The following is a 15,942-nucleotide window of genomic DNA, read 5'->3' on the forward strand; positions in this document are numbered from 1 at the left end:
GCTCGTAAACTGCTTCGCAAGATCCAAACAAACAACAGTAAAAAGGGGAGCTGAAACAACTTGTTGATGAGTGATTGGAAGAAAATTTATAAAGAATTTAGATATTTAATAACTTAAAAAGTCATTTATCAAGCAAAAATGCCAGACATTCACTGAAGAGTTGCCGCTTGTCTCTGGATAACAAGTTTTGAACTGTTGATGGGCCAGTCAGCAATCAATTAAGCTGTCACCTTTGGTGTTAGGAAATTGCACGCCACTCTTATGGACAAAATTCTTCAACAAAAATGTAATCCACACATATCAATAATGAAAAGAGTTGCTGATTTACTCCATACCTGGCAAATTTCAGATGACATAGTTTTTAACAAACTTTAAAAAAACAATTGAAATACTTGTTGTTGTTGTTTTAAAAATATTGGACACGTCACTCAAAAGCACAGATCAACCTAACAATGGTGTCAGAGGAAAAGTCAGGGTTATCAAAATCGGTAGGTTCATCCTCTGGGGACCACGAATATCTCTACAAAAATTCATGGCAATCCAGCTGTTGAGATGCTTCACCTCGACTAAAGTGATGAAACGAGCTGTCTGCGTCATTCTAAAAACATGAACATAGTTCTGTGAAATTAGATTAGATTAGACTCAACTTTATTGTTACTGTGCAGAGCACAGGTACAAAGTCAATGAAATGCTGTTAGCATCTAACCAGAAGTGCAAGAATAGTATTATTTACATACAAGTCCAAGTAGTAATACAATATTATACAATATTGATGGTATTATTGACAGGGGTTTGCAGCATATCCAGATATTATATGAATAATTTGGTAAATAGATTATTCAGGTGAAAAGGGTGCTGCCAATGGTACAGTGGTAAAGGTCCGCTAATATCCTGGAACACAAGTGAGCTTTCTTAAGGCTCCTCAGGAAGTGCAGGCGTCATCAGTGGTGCTGGTGTTTGGTGACCAGGTGAGATCATCAGAGATGTCGACGCAGAGGAATCTGAAGCTAGATACCCGGACCACTGCAGCGCCGTTGATGTAAAGGGGTGCATGGGCATGGCTCCCAGCTCACCTGAAATCCACAAGGATCTTGTTAGTGTTAGGGGCCAGGTTGTTGTCGACACTCCACACAGCCAGACGTTCTCATTGTCTCCTGTGATCGAGCCTATCACCCTGGTGTCACATGCAAACTTGATTATGGCATTAGAGTCATGAGCAGGAATGCAATAACCTGAGGTGATCTTTTGCCACCTTGTCTGCGCTCGCTGCCATATTGTGTGCTCTGAGTAAGGATGGAGCTGTGATAAAGTCAGCATGAAGAAACAAGCGTAGACTGAGAAACCACAGGCCAAAGCCAGAGGTGCCAGATAATCTGCGATATCTGTATTCCATAGGGTTGTGTGATCTTTTCTCTTTTCAGTCGTGCTCACACTTTTGGAATATGAAATAGCAGACTTAACAAACTACCCTGTACAGCATGGCATGATGGGAAATGTTGGCTTTAGGTACAATACTAACCAATATCAGTGGATTGAGCAAACGTCTCGCTCAGGTTCTGTCCAGAGCACAGCCCGATCTACTACATTAGGGTATCAAAATGCGTTTACACACCAATTTTTGGTGAAGAGTCCTGAATTTCAAATAGACGATTCCGGTTGCGGTTATGCCCACGAAGCGCAGCTGAGATGCAACCCTGCATTAACTGTACAGACTGACATAAATTAAGTTTTTGTTGGCTAAGTTGTAATTTAAAGAATGCCAAGCTACATGATTGCAAAGAAGCATGAACTGGCTCTACGCTATCTGTGGGTGGTGGTGTGTGTGCAGAGAAATCCCTTGGTTAAGCACAGCGCCTCCAAACAGCATTCATGCTGCAGGGATTCATTTACTTAAATTGATCCACTCCTGCATGCCTACATGCATTTCACAGCATCCCTGCACAGCATCATGTTGGTTCAGTTATGGTTATAGGATGATCCCCAGAAAACCTGTTAACCCAGGTCATTGTTTTTGAGTACGTGAGAGGAATTTTGCAAATAGCAAGGGGTTGTGTGTATTTCACTTTGAAGTTACCCCTTAAATTGTATGTGTGCGTGCGTGTGTGTGTGTGTGGATTCAGAAGATTCAGAAATAGGCCAGTTAGGGTTTAGAGCAGAGAGATGTTAAGAGATTAAACAGACCTCTGTGGGGAGCGAGACTCCTCTCCAGCAGTTTAAATATAACTCTCTTCAGGGAGAAACTGAGTAAGTGTGTGTGTGTGTGCATGTGTGCGTTTGAGGGGGTGGGGTTAGGGTAAGTGGGTGGATGTGTTCTATACAGCTAGTGGCTAAGAATCAAACCACTGGCTTCATACTTCTTCCTATTCCGGTTAGTGTGTGTGTGTGTGTGTGTGTGTGTGTGAAAATGATGTCTTCTTTACCTTTGGCACTGTGGGAATTGTTTAATACTATGAGGTCTGGCTCCACCATCTGCTCGAGGTTAGCGTGCATGTGTGTTTCTCTATGAGCATGTGTCGTCATGGTTGTATTAGTACTGCGTAATACTTTTAACCATGCACCCAATACACAATATATTTGTTTTCTCCTTCGTTACAAATATTTTATTGCTTGGTTTTACAGCTAACATGTGAAAGCATGCTGACACATGTCCCGTCCTCCTAAGTGACGACTGAAAATGGGAACAGACTACAAGAACCATAAGAAGCTGTGTGTGCCGGCTTGCCAGATTATAGCTGCAGACAAACACACTGCACACAGAGTTAAACTCTGTCACTAATCAGTAAACCTGCGTTATAATGTTCACGTTTCTACTGATTCCGTTGACAAAAGTTGACAAAAAGCTGACAAAGTTTGAAATATTCATCGCTGTTGTGATCTGTTGCTTAAAATGGAGGCCAGAACATTGTGGCCATATCAAGGTTCTAATCTGACTTTAAACTCATAACTTTCCTGGGTTTAGTCATGTGAGTCACAAAACTGTTCGCCCATTAGTGATACACACACCTGCACACCTGCGCGTAACATGAACATATGCAGGTCATCAGGGCATCAAGCAGTGGATAAGTTAGCTCTGCTAGCAGCCATCTCTATGCTGTCACTGGTTGGGATGGGTCGCTCCCTGGGGCTACCTTGGATTTCAATATAACTTTATAATATTTGTTCACATGTTGAAACTTCTGTTGTTGATAAATAATGTCAAATGAATCCCAGTCTAAAGGTTGGATGTGACTGGAAATAAAAAAAACCTAAAAAAGTGTCTCAAAATGTGCACCTTTGTCTCATAGCTCACAGTCACATGTACAGATGTTGTACTTACATCCAATATTCATATTCCCCAGCATGACGATTGCATTTAAAATTACTTTTGTGTTTTGAGTAGCTTGTATTTTGGTAGCTGAAATCCAAAAACCATTGCGAAGTTCACATTTTGTTATCCATTCCCATGCAATCGTATGTCCTAGGTACTGTGAACATATACTGTATGGACAAAAGTACTGGAGTACCTGACCCTTACACCAACAGGGATTTTAATGACATTGCATTCTAAATACACAGACAGCTTTGCATCTATAACAGCTTCCACTCTTCTGGGAAGGCTTTCTGCAATATATTGGAGTGTTTCTGTGGGAATTTGTGCTCATTCATGCAGTAGAGCTGTAGTGAAGCCAGACACTGATGTTGAACAAAAGGTTCTGGCTCACAGTCTCCATTCCAGTTCATCCCAAAGGTGTTGGATGAGATTGAGTTTAGGACTCTGTGTGGGCCAGTCAAGTTCTTCCTCAACAAACTCTTCCAACCATGTCTTTATGGACTTTGCTTTGTGCACTGGGTCACAGTCATGCTGGAATAGAAAAGGTCCTTCCTCAAGCTGTTGACACAAAGTTGGAAGCACAGCATTGTCCAAAATGTGCTGGTATGCTGAAGCATTAAGACTTCCCTTCACTGGAGGTCAGGGGCAGCCCCATCCCAATACTTTTGTCTATATATTGTAGATTTGCAGCAATATTCCATCTTAAGCCTACTGATAACAGAACTTTAACTGTGCATATAGTAAAAATCAGAAATCACATACTCTTGGAAAAGTAGATATTATATGCTCAAAAAAGTAATTTCTCTTCCAAGATCATGGCAAGAAATTTCATAAAAGCTAGTTAGTAACTGTATCTTTATGTGTATTGTTTTTTCTTGTTTAGTTCTATACTGTATAGTGTAGAGGTAACTTTTTACAGTTAGCATGCACTGACACAAATAACTATGACCACCTTTATATTCATCATTCTGTTCATCATACATCATTACTTGTGTTCAGACTGGAGATGTTGCAAACTGCACAGTGCAGAAACTTCCCTCCCATATTGTGAGAGACTTTCAGAGAGGCATCCATTCATATGACAAGTGTCTTTTACAGCTTCTCTGATTTGCATATTTCTGCACATCACCAGCAGGGTCAGAGTGCAAGATCAACCAGTGTGAAGCTCAAGGACATTCAGACATTGATAAGGGCTGGCTGTGAATGACACGGCTTTAACAGACTCGACAAACCATCAACTGCCGCAACATCCACCGCTGCTCCAGCTTTTGCTGCTGGGATGCACTTCCTGTTCATTTTCTCAGCCTGATCGCAGCCGTAGTCTGCGTTAAGAGTCTAATGAGGCATCTCCTCATCCACCCAGTCCTCACTCTCCATTCCCTCTCTTTCACTGCTCCTGCTCTCCTCTTCCACACTCCCTCCTTTCCTTCTCTTCCACAAATGGGTGACAGATGTGAGCCACTCAGGAGAGCACACAGACACCCAGCACTCTGCTGCCAGGCGTTGCTCTGCTTTTGTGTGTGTGTGTGTATGTGTGTGTTTACACATTCCACTTAATGCCTTTATGCATAAGCTGTAAGGTATCATGTAGGGCTGTAGTGGCCTGTCTTTGTCTCTGTTTGGTTTTTTAATGCGGTTGTGTGTCTTGTAATGTGTTTGTGTGTCTGTGTGTCCATGCACAGTGATGATGCGTGTGTATGTGTATCATTTCACAGAAGCAAGTGCCACCTTTAATCTCACTACTGAGTGGTGGTCACCATGGGAGCAGGTGACACACAGTGAATACAGCAGACACATATTTCTGCTCTATGAGACATAAGAATGAAATGGACAATCTCTCTCACTATATCTCCCTCACTTGCACACATGCACACACACATTTCGGCTCACTTCATGTGTAATGTAATCACCTGGGCTCTCCATGCCTCCTAACCTAATAAAGCTGACAGCCTCTACCACACACACATATCCTGCAGAACAACCTGCGATGCCTTCACCTCTCCTTTCCTTTCATCCTCTGTTCCTTCTTCCCCCACTACAAACTGATCTATCTGCGTCTTATAGAAGCTGTTGCAAACCCTTGCTTCTCTGTTCCTCCCCTTGCCAGCGCCTCACCACTGAGTCTCGTTAGCCGCCGACAGAGTTTAAGGATTGACTCGAGCCAGTCCAATGTGCCAGAGTGAAGTATCTGGGGAGCGAACAGAGAAACAGAGGCGTAGAGGGAGAGGGTCGGACTGACGGGGCTAAAAGAGAAAACAGACAGACTATGGATGCTCTTTGTTATATTATTCAACAACACTCATGAGTTAGGACAGAGAGAATGGGAGATGGATTGATAAATAGAGAAAGAAGAGGCTGAACAAAGCCAAAGTAAAAGTGCAGCATGCCTGTGAGTATGTTTGTGTGCATACTGTATGTGTGACTTGTTCAGGTCTGTCCAGTGTTGTAGAGGGTGACAGGGCACGGCGGCCATAACGCTGCTCCAAGCACCATCTGCTACTTACTGCAGCAACTGTTGCCTGCTCTCCTCTCTTTATCCCACCTTATATTCCTCCTCTTTCTGCTCCTCACTTCCCATGGCCTCCTCCCATAACAAGATCTGCTCCCCTGTTCTCCTCTTCTCTTTCTGCTCCTGCGCCTTTGTTCTTTCCTCACATACGTTCTTAATTTAATTTCCCTTTTCGTTCTAAAGAGGATACCTGTTTTCTATTCAGTAAGCTTTATCGATGTGACACTCAGTTCGCTGTATATTTGCAACCCTTCAGTGAAGTACTGATAACACTGAAGTGCTACTGATGCTACTGCTAATTATTTAGGTTTTTTTTCATTCTTTCCCTCATGTGTTGTGCTTGTCTTTATTTAACTGTATGTCTCTATACACTGTGTCTGTATATAGTCTAGTTTTCTGTCACTTCTTTAGCTAACTGCTGCTCTACTACTGCCACTTCTCTCCTGCAAGGCACACACACAGACACACACACACATCACCTCCACCAAAGTCTTTAATTCTCTCAGACTTTTCCTCTCCTTCTTCCTTTGAAATCCATCTCTCTTCCGTTCCTTCGTTCTTTCCTGGCAATTGTGTGGACATGACTCATGGCCCCCTGTCTACAGAGAGAAAGAGAGAGAAGCAGAGAGAGAGGAGAAAGGAGTTTGATGGTGGGGTGTTTAGAGAGAAGGGAAGAAAAGAGGCAGAGTGAGTGGGGGAGAGGGAGAGAGATCGTAGATCAGAACCGTCATGATTGAGCCATCTGCTGAGAGGAGGCCAGTGAGACTGAAATACACACACACACACACACACACACACACACACACACACGCTTAAAGATCACCACTGCCACCCGTTGGTCATTTCCTGACACTACGCCTCTCCTTCCCCCCTATGCTCCTTTCTTACTTCGCCTGACCGCCCTGCTGCCATCCGGTAGGCACATGCCAACTCGAGATGAGACGCGTAGCTCTGAACATCGATCAGTCTGGTCTGGCTGTCTGGTGAGCCAGTCTTAAGCAGCCGATTCTGTTTGCTCCACGGGGTTTTTTGTGCTCTAATATATGAGGTTTATCTCCACATAACCCCTTTCTAAGAAGAGCGGAGCCTCAGTACGGATTATGAGGCTTTGGTTCTTTCAAAACATATTGAGTATGGTGATGTGTTACAGACACGATGTGCTACTGTAATCCTGCTTTTGCTGTTCCATTCTTGCTCTGCAATTAAATGTGATTTGCTGTACACTGTCTGTTCCTCTGTGTGGCTGTGGGTGGCTGTGCGCTGTTGAATTTTTGTGTTTGCAAACACTCCTTAATGAACCTGAATTGTTCTCCCCTCGCAGGCCTTTCCCCTGTCTTACTGTCAGCCGGTGTAAACGATGTCCATTCTCGTTCAGCTGTCTAACCTTTAATAGATTTCTAAACGCTTCCCTCCCATTGGCCAGAGCAGGACATGTCTTCCTATTAGAGATTAGCATATGGCTGAGTGGAGGAGGAAGCACTCTTTATATGCTAATGACCAGATAATATATGCAGCGAGGACCAACCAGTGCCCCGTTGGGAGGACTCGGGTGGCCTGACGAGCTGAATCTTGAAACAGTCCTGCCTTTATCTTGTTTTTCACTCTCATTCACGGACACCTGGACTGTGTCCTTGTAAGCCATTGTACAAAATAATCACTGACTACAGTTTTATGTCTAAACCACACTGTGCAAAGACAAATAACACTGGCAAATGCCAGTTACACTGGGAGTGTATTGAATATGCATTCGTCTTGTACCTGATGTAATTGTTTGACATTCACTTGCGACAAAGAGCATTAACAGTGGCAATGAAGCGGAGTTTTCCATGTTTTGAAATGGTTTTGTTAGATACGGAAAAGTTAATTCAGCCTCTTTTGTTTGCTTTACCCTTTTAGCAGTATAAGCATTTAAAAACTATTGCCTGACAATCTTGGAAATACAGATACTTAATCTATTGTCTAAATTTAAATAAGACAATCTATACCACTCTCGAATCTTTATGGCATTTGTGAAGCTAATGCTAAAATTCAGTTAGCTTATGTTCGCACAGAGAGAGGAAGCAAGGAAATTGCTAGCCTGGATAACAAAATTCACCTAGCAAGGCAAATATATTATATCTCAATTTTTCAATCCATTAAAAAAAAACTAAGTGTAAAAATGAGAGTTCGCCATATTATGAAGTAGTTGTAGTGGACTGTTTCTCAGCTGGGTGCAGTTGCCAGGCAACCAGTGGAGATGTTCGGAAGTTGTAGATAAATCAAGATGTGGTATGTTAATTAGAGAGCTTTAGAGGGGCTGGGAGATGGATTTTATTAGCTTTGGACAGAGGCAGGCTAGCTGTTTCCCCCTGTTTGCAATTTTACGCTATACTAAGCTAGCCAGAAGCTGGCTGTATCCGTATTATCAAAGGGCAAATATGAGAGGGTATCATTCTCGTCATATAAATCTGGGCAAGTAGGGAATAAGAATATTTCTGAAAATGTCAAACTGTCCTTTAACTTGTTAATTGCTAAGTGACTGACCAATTGCTCAACAGTTCATGTGACCAGCTATCCCTTCGCCTCTGTCTGTTCAGGAACAGGGCGTGGTGGGAATGTCACGACCACCAGGCGCCATCCCGCCTCCTCACCCTGCTGGCGGTGTGGCCTCAGGTGTGGGGCCCAACCAGGGGTCAGGTCCACCTCCGGGCTACGTGGGCAACCAGCAGCAGGCGGCCATGATGAAACAAATGATGGCGATGGAGCAGGAGAAGCGGGTACATATGCACATGATGGAGCAGCAGAAACAGCAGCTCTTCAGAGAGCAGAGACAGCAGCAGCAGCAGCAGCAACTACTGGCCGAACAGGTGAGCTTCATATGTCCATGTGCCTTTAGCATGAGGTTAGTAGGTGATGTGGCGAAAATTACTTTGGTTTGTGTGATTCATCTGTCGTGCATTCGGTCATAATTTGTGTGTATGTGCACTGTTTCTTCATACATTGCATTTGTGTATGCAGCTCTTAAGAGAACAGTTCATCCTCTCCTCTTCCTTACTGTTGTCTGGTTGCATGTATAATTATACTTAACCAGCCCCCTCTTCACTACTTCCTTTTCATCTTTGCAGTGTGTGTGTGTGTGTGTGTGTTTTTGCCACATGCTGCCTGCTGTGATAATGTGATGTTTTCTTTTTATTTCTCTCTCTGTGAGGGAATCAAGTGTTAAAGAGTTCTGAACTCTGAAGTCACCACCCACCATGTTGGTTTTAATTGGATCTGCAAAAACATGCACAGACACACAAATATAGATGTCTGAAAGGAAACACATCCTGTTGGGGTTTAGTGTATTTTGTAAACTGGATATCATACCTACATTCAAACAAGTAACCCCTCTGCTTTCCAGGTTTCCAGGTACAAATTCTGTGGCTGCTTTTTATGCTGCGAGGACCCAGACTTGAATTATTTCACTTAATTTTCTATACCTGCAGCACAACTTTGGCTATGATAGATTATCTAGGCTGGCTTTGGTTTCTTATGTGAGCACTGATCAGTTATGCTTTGATATTATGTTATTTATGTAGGCACACATCTGTCTGTCTTTACTATACTAAACATCTGTCTCGCTTCTACTATTCTAAAATCTGTCTTACCTCTGCTGCACCAAACATCTGTTTTACTTAAATTGCACTTAACATCTGCCTCACCTGTACCGTTGCATTTGTACCAAATAATATATTCTTATCATTGATCAGCAATCTGAATAAGAACTGAGTTTATGTCCCTGTATTTCCTCCTGTCGATGCACGATTCTCACTCATAAAGTCCGGAAAGTTGTAACCCTGACAGTGCAGGGACATTTAGCACACGTTTAGAACCCAGGTGTGAAAAGCCTTCCTTTTCACACCTGGGTCCAATGCTGTTATACTTAATGAAAACAAATCCATCACATATCTTGTGTGATGACAGAAAGCTTGTCTTTATTGTTATATACCAGCTTTGGTGCTAAGACCTCAGATTCCATTTTGTAAGAGTGTTTAAATCTGTAATGGTTAAAGTTGTCCAGTGTCACCATTTTTCTTGACAATATATCGTAATGCCATCAAATCTTGAATTTATGAATTTATGAAATAGATATCAATACATTTAGTACAACACATTTCTAACCTACATTGTTAACATTGTGTGTGTGTGTGTGTGTGTGTGTGTGTGTGTGTGTGTGTGTGTGCAGCTCCAACAGCAGCAGCATCTCCCCAGACAGATGGGCCAGAGCCAGAGGAATCCATATCCCCAAGTCAACCAGTACCAAGGTGAGACACACTTGTACCCCCATTCATTTCATCTGTGCCACAGTGCACATAATGTGTGCAAAAACATAAGGCAGGTGCCGAGTGTCTAGTAAACAAGGCAAGACCTGACCTAGATTCTTCAGCATTTTATTGATGACCACATTACTACATGGATTTTTGGTAAATCAATTTGCAGTTCTTTGCTGATGATCCAGCTGGTGACACAACATTGGCGTACATCACACATGCATACTTGGTCTGCAACTACAGTATACATGATGAGTGCCAAGACATTTAGACATTTAACAGATTTTACAGTTCATTCTCTGCCACATTCAGAGTCAGAGACTCACAAACACATAAAAACATGTATGCAAACAGCAGCGCTGACTGAACATCAACCTGAAACTAAACCTCGTCCTCGCTGTCTGTCTCTGTCAGAAACATCAGATGCTCTTCAGCCTCTCTCTCCTCTTTCTCTCCTCTCTCGCCGTGAAAAAAAATATAGAATATTCCTGCTCTGCCTGTTACCACGGCAACTTGTCTGTCCTGGATCCCCCAGAGTTCTGGTGAAGTCAGAGAGATGGATGAGAGGAGGGAAATGGGAGAGGGGGAGAGAGGGTGGAGGCTGGTTACAGGAAGAACAGGTGGATGGTCTAGTAGGTAGAAGAAGAGGTTAGGAAGAGAAGGGAAGAGAGAGAGAGAGGAATGAGTGGGTGAGAGGATGATGGCGAGAAATGTACAAAGAGAGGGGAGGAGAGTCAAGTCGAAAGCCATTTATAGCCATCAGAGAGTCTGTCTGCAAGTCTAGGAGATAATGCAGAGAGCAAGAGGGGTCTTCAGCATGAAGCTCTGGCCCAGAAATATACCTGTTAGTTCAGCTATCCTGCAGCTTTTCGGTTATTTGAAAGCAGTGAGTGTGCTGGTATCACCTGCAATCAGAACAGAAATATAAACTCACTCTACTCGTTTATATTTACATGAAGTGATGTGTTGAAGAGATGTGGCTATTTTGTTATGTTACATTACCTCCAGCTCTGCTCACTCCCTACTTACTTACAAGTCCGGAGTGTGTGATCCTCTTCTTTCTGACTCTTGTGTTACAGTTCCAGTCGGTTCTGTGAGGTGAGGGATTAGTGGAATGATGTCAGAAGTAGGTTTATTAGGGGATTTAGAGCCATTTCCACGCTAGCAGACCTCAGCTCTGCCACTGTCGAGCCTCTAATAGGAAAAAGTGGGCGAGTGAGGTGCTGGTGCTTTAGTGTGTTTAGTTTTATTTCTGTGTTGTCAAATCTGAAGTAAATTGAGGGAGAAGCTTTCATTTCCAGAGTAAAAAAAGCTGTCACAGAGCATAAATCTTTGCCTCAGCAGTGACTTATTAAATTGGTCTTCTGTGCCATTTGGTGATTTAACTGTGTCTAGTATGCAGATATACAGGCTCCAAGGCTCTTTTACAGAAGTCCAGATCCTTTATGATTTCTGTCTCGGTATGCCTCTCTTATTCTTTCTCAACTCCGCTGTCCCTGGTTTCTGGTTTTAACTCTTTTGATTCTTCTCTCGTAGGTCCTCCTCAGGATCTGGCATCCAGGAGTCAGGCTCTCCAGAACATTCAGAACATTCGGGCTGCTCGTCTCCTACAACAGCAGCAGCAGAACCAGCAGCAAATGGTCCAGATGAGTTCTGTTCAGGGCCAGGGGGGCTCAGTGGGACCCCAAACTGACATGGGCTTACCCTATGGCAACCAGGGGTCCAACCAGGGTTCCCTGTATGGGCTCAACCCCTCCATGAGCCAAATGATCCACCAGCAGCAGCACCAGAGCCAAAGTGTCCAAGCCTCCTTGGGTCTTCCACCACAGCACAACCCTGCTGGAGGGCCACCCCGACAGGCAGGAGCAGGTCCTGGGGTCACAGGTATGCCTGGAGGCCCAGGAGGTGGTGGAGCTGGAGGGTATGCAGGACAGGGGATGTTAGTGAACTCAATGACCCAGCAACCCCTCAAAGGCCCTCCCAATGCCAAAGCCCAAGCACAGAGACTGCAAAGCATGCTGGGAGCAGGAGGAGGCAATGGAGGAATGGCTGCAGGTGGCTGGCCGCAGCAGCAAGGACAAAGTCTGCAGGCCATGGGGGGAGGAGTCGGAAGGACTACAGGAGGAGGGGGAGGAGACATGGTGGCATTCAGCTCCACCCAGGGTTATGGGATGCAGCCGGGTCAAAGCCCGCGCATGGCAAAGCAACACTTTCAGGGTCCAGGTCAGGGGATGAGCCAGGGAATGGACCCCAGACTGGGCAATCCAGCAGCCGGCATGGGTGGCCCAATGATGGGCCCTCACATGGACGGTCAGCCAAGGACCAACCAGCCCCGGCCCATGGTCATGAACCAGGGGATGAATCAGGGGGTGATGGGCCAGGGGATGACCGGGTTGGGAGGGTTCGGGCCAGGTCCTGGGGGGCCTGGAATGGGGGCAGGGGCAGGAGCAGGCGGACCCTATGGATCAGGGGGAGTTGGGGTTGGAGGTCAGCCATCGGGCTACCAGAGAACAGCCAATCAGGACATGTCATCCTATGGTTATGGGGGCGGGCCCTCAGGGGGAGGAGCTTTTGGATTGGGCGATGGCTCAGGAGCGGAGCTGGACTCAAGCGATGGTTGGATGGAGGAGTTTTTCCAAAGCCAATAGCCAACGGGAAAACTGGAGATGAGTTTTTACTGGATTAAAGCAGGACAAATGCTAAAATCTGAGAAAGAAAAACAAAGGAGGAGGACATGATGTGGACAGACATGTTTTTGACTGGTAAAACATGAGAAAGGTTATATATGAGTTCTTGTTTAATGTTTGTGTGTGTGTGTGTGTGCGTGTGTATGTATGTGTGTCTGAGAGGGAGAGACAGAGAGAGAGTTGAAGTGAGCGATCATTATGTCTTGTGCATATTAATGAAAAACCAATATAGAGATTAAGAGGTGTGTTTCATTAGTTTTCCTTTTTTCTCTACGGAATGATTTTTTTTCCTCATGTTCCCATGTTTGAAAGTGAGCCCCGTTTACAGCAGCGCTTTGAGCCCAAGCCTCAGCAGGGACTGATTGAACACCACAGACTGATGAAGGGGAAGGAAGACTTGTTCTCAAGACAGCAATTTATTTGTGTTTGTGTTTTTGTGCCACCCAGCTCAGTGCTTCAGATCTCCCAACTATGCGAGGAGCTGAAGGGAGTAGAAAGCAGTCTCAGTGCTCCCATTTCCTCTCTCAGATTTGTGCCCCCCACACACACACATGCTCATACACAAATCTGTCTATCTTACGCTCCCTCACTTTGTTTTCTTCACTTGATCTCCCCCCTACCCCTCTCTGTCCACCTCCTTCCCTCTCTCCTCCCGTCTCTCCCACCCTTTCTCTAGATGCTCTTTCCTCGCTCTCAACACTGTTATCTCTGTTTAAATTGTGAACATCACAACAGAACAAATGATGTTCCTCTGTTGTGCCACACATGCACTCTATGCCCTCTAGTGCTTTTGCTAGGAAACCTTGGTGGCATTTTTTGAGAGGGGGGGGTTCATTTCCTGTGCGTGGCTGTGGATGACGGTTGATGGATCACGTGGATCACGCATGTAGAGGAAGACAAAGAGAGTGAAAAGCAGTTAAAGCGGGAGAGTATAGGCAGCTAAAGTAAGCAGTAGAACTGAAAACTCATGCATACACACATGTACAAGCCAACAAACAGAAAAACAAGCATCAGCCTGGGAGGATGAGCGGATGTGTGAGAGGCAGCTAATAGAGCTAATATTACATTAAACCTTCTGCCTGTGTGACACAAACCACATCAGTTGCATCAGGCTGACACAAATCAAAATGATCGCTGGGCACTGAATGTATTCAAGCACCACAAGTGACTTCTTCTTTTAAGGAAAAAAAAAAAAAAAAGCTCATTGAAAGCCCACCCAGATTGTTTTGTTTGTTTATCTGTTTTATCTCAAACAATGATGCTGGTTGTGTCTTTGTCAAATTAAAAGGGAAAAAAAAAGTTGAAATTAGCCTTCTTTTAGTCTGTGTTGTCCGTTGAACATCTGTCATGCCGTCACCACACAGCCTTCCCTCCCACTGTAACACCGCAAGTTAGTCAGTCCCCATAGCCCTGCTTTACATCGTGGCTTTTCTTGTGCCGCAGCTGTAAAACGCCCTCGCTCCGAACTAGAACCTAACTGTGCTATAATGTAACACTACTGTGAAGAAATACAAGTTGTCCCCTTCCAGCGCTTTACTAGGAAAATGAACCACTGCTAAGCCTCGAGTTTGTTTTATAGACAGTAGAGAAGCTTCAGACAGGTGGTTGGGCTTAAAGGGTGACAACAATTAGTGCCAGTTAGCATCAAAACAATCAGTGCTTCCACTGAAGGCAATGTCTCCCCTATTTCGAGCTTACTAGCAAACTGTAGGCTTTACTCCAGGCCTTATGGCTTTCATTCATCATCAACAAGCTGTCCACTCTTTTGCCCTGATGGTTGAGAAATGAATATGTGTCCAATAGGTATTAATACAGTAGTTGTTGGTTACATCTTTCTTCACTATCTGTTTTGTAATCTTGGTTGGTTAAAAGGTGAATGAAAGTGCGTTTGTATGTGCATTACTTTGTATTTAGCTCATCAGAATGAAAGTGTGGAGGATGATGCTGTAATCAACAAACCAAAAAGCCTTCTTCTCTATAAACTAACTCCTTGCCATCAACACATTTGTTCTCATGGTTGTTGATGTTGTATAATCCAACCCTTTAAATACAAACTTTAACCACCACGCCCATCGTCCTGTAAACATTGCTGCATTTGGTAGCATCCACAAATGAGGTTCTGTACTTTGATTTTGTCATGTTTGGGGAGTGGAAGTCCTCCATTTCACTGTGTGGAGTCAGAAGGCCAACAGACAAATGTCTAGGGTGGTCCCCCAGTTTTATCAGGGGGAGGTGGTCAAATAAATGAAAACCCCGTGTCAGTGTCAAGATAGACTCTTGGATTATTTGAGCCTTCCTTGTGCAGGAAATGTGGTGGAGCACTCGCTACTTCAGTGGCTCCACTGTTCATGCTTCCAAAACTTTGATACTGCTCCAGTACTCCAGGCAGGCTCAAATCAAAATTCTGCGTGCCAGACCAGTGAAATGGAGGCGGAGTGTAGGAAAACACCTGAGGTTTACCACTCCAAACCGGAGGCAGGAAGGTAGAGAAACACTTGTGGGTCAGTGTTAAGGTCGCAGCCTCTGTGACCTTTTTGTCTTCTTCAAAGTTAAGGGTTCATGATATGGTTTGAACTCCCTTCAGGAGGAGAAAGGAAGCTTCCTCCAAATATCATTATGTACCGGGACCAAGTCTGTACACAACATTTTAACAAAAATTGTTGTTGTTGATGTTCTTTGTTTTATTTTATTTGTTTTTTGTTTTTTTTTTTTTTTACTGGTGCTGACATATATGTGATTATGAGAAAAAGTATATAAAAGATAATGGCTATTTGTAAATATGTTTTTACAGGTTTAAATACATCAGATAATACAGTCTCTACTCTGTAAAGAATTTACTGTTTGTTGGAAAATAGAGAAGTATTTTTATTTTGAAGTTTTTTGGTTTCCCGTTTAACCCATCTGAGCTATGCCATTGCACTTCAGACAATGTCTTACTACTAATTTGTATTGTAAACCTCCTCTCTTTTTTGGAATTTTTTTCATTTGTTTTTTCTAGTTTGAGATTTGACTCTGTTCTTAAGCAGTGCTTATTTCTTTTTATTCTGTACAGAATTCTGAAATGTTAACAAAAGAAGATTACAAAAGACTTTTTGTTTTTGTTTTTCAAAAAGATACAATAAAGAGAGAATGTTCTCGCTGATCATA

General features: G+C 43.7%; 1 protein-coding gene across 1 annotated transcript in view; it reads left to right on the top strand.

Moving 5' to 3' along the window:
• The window catches only part of maml3 (mastermind-like transcriptional coactivator 3), a 98,793-nt gene extending 82,851 nt beyond the window's left edge, over positions 1-15,942 (top strand). The window contains exons 4-6 of the mRNA XM_046403199.1: positions 8,396-8,665; positions 10,024-10,102; positions 11,645-15,942. Of these exons, the coding sequence (XP_046259155.1) occupies positions 8,396-8,665; positions 10,024-10,102; positions 11,645-12,756 (1,461 nt within the window). The 3' untranslated portion in view covers positions 12,757-15,942. The remainder of the gene's footprint in view (positions 1-8,395; positions 8,666-10,023; positions 10,103-11,644) is intronic.

The sequence above is a fragment of the Scatophagus argus genome, chromosome 2 (assembly GCF_020382885.2).
Source record: "Scatophagus argus isolate fScaArg1 chromosome 2, fScaArg1.pri, whole genome shotgun sequence".
Lineage (NCBI taxonomy): Eukaryota > Metazoa > Chordata > Actinopteri > Scatophagidae > Scatophagus > Scatophagus argus.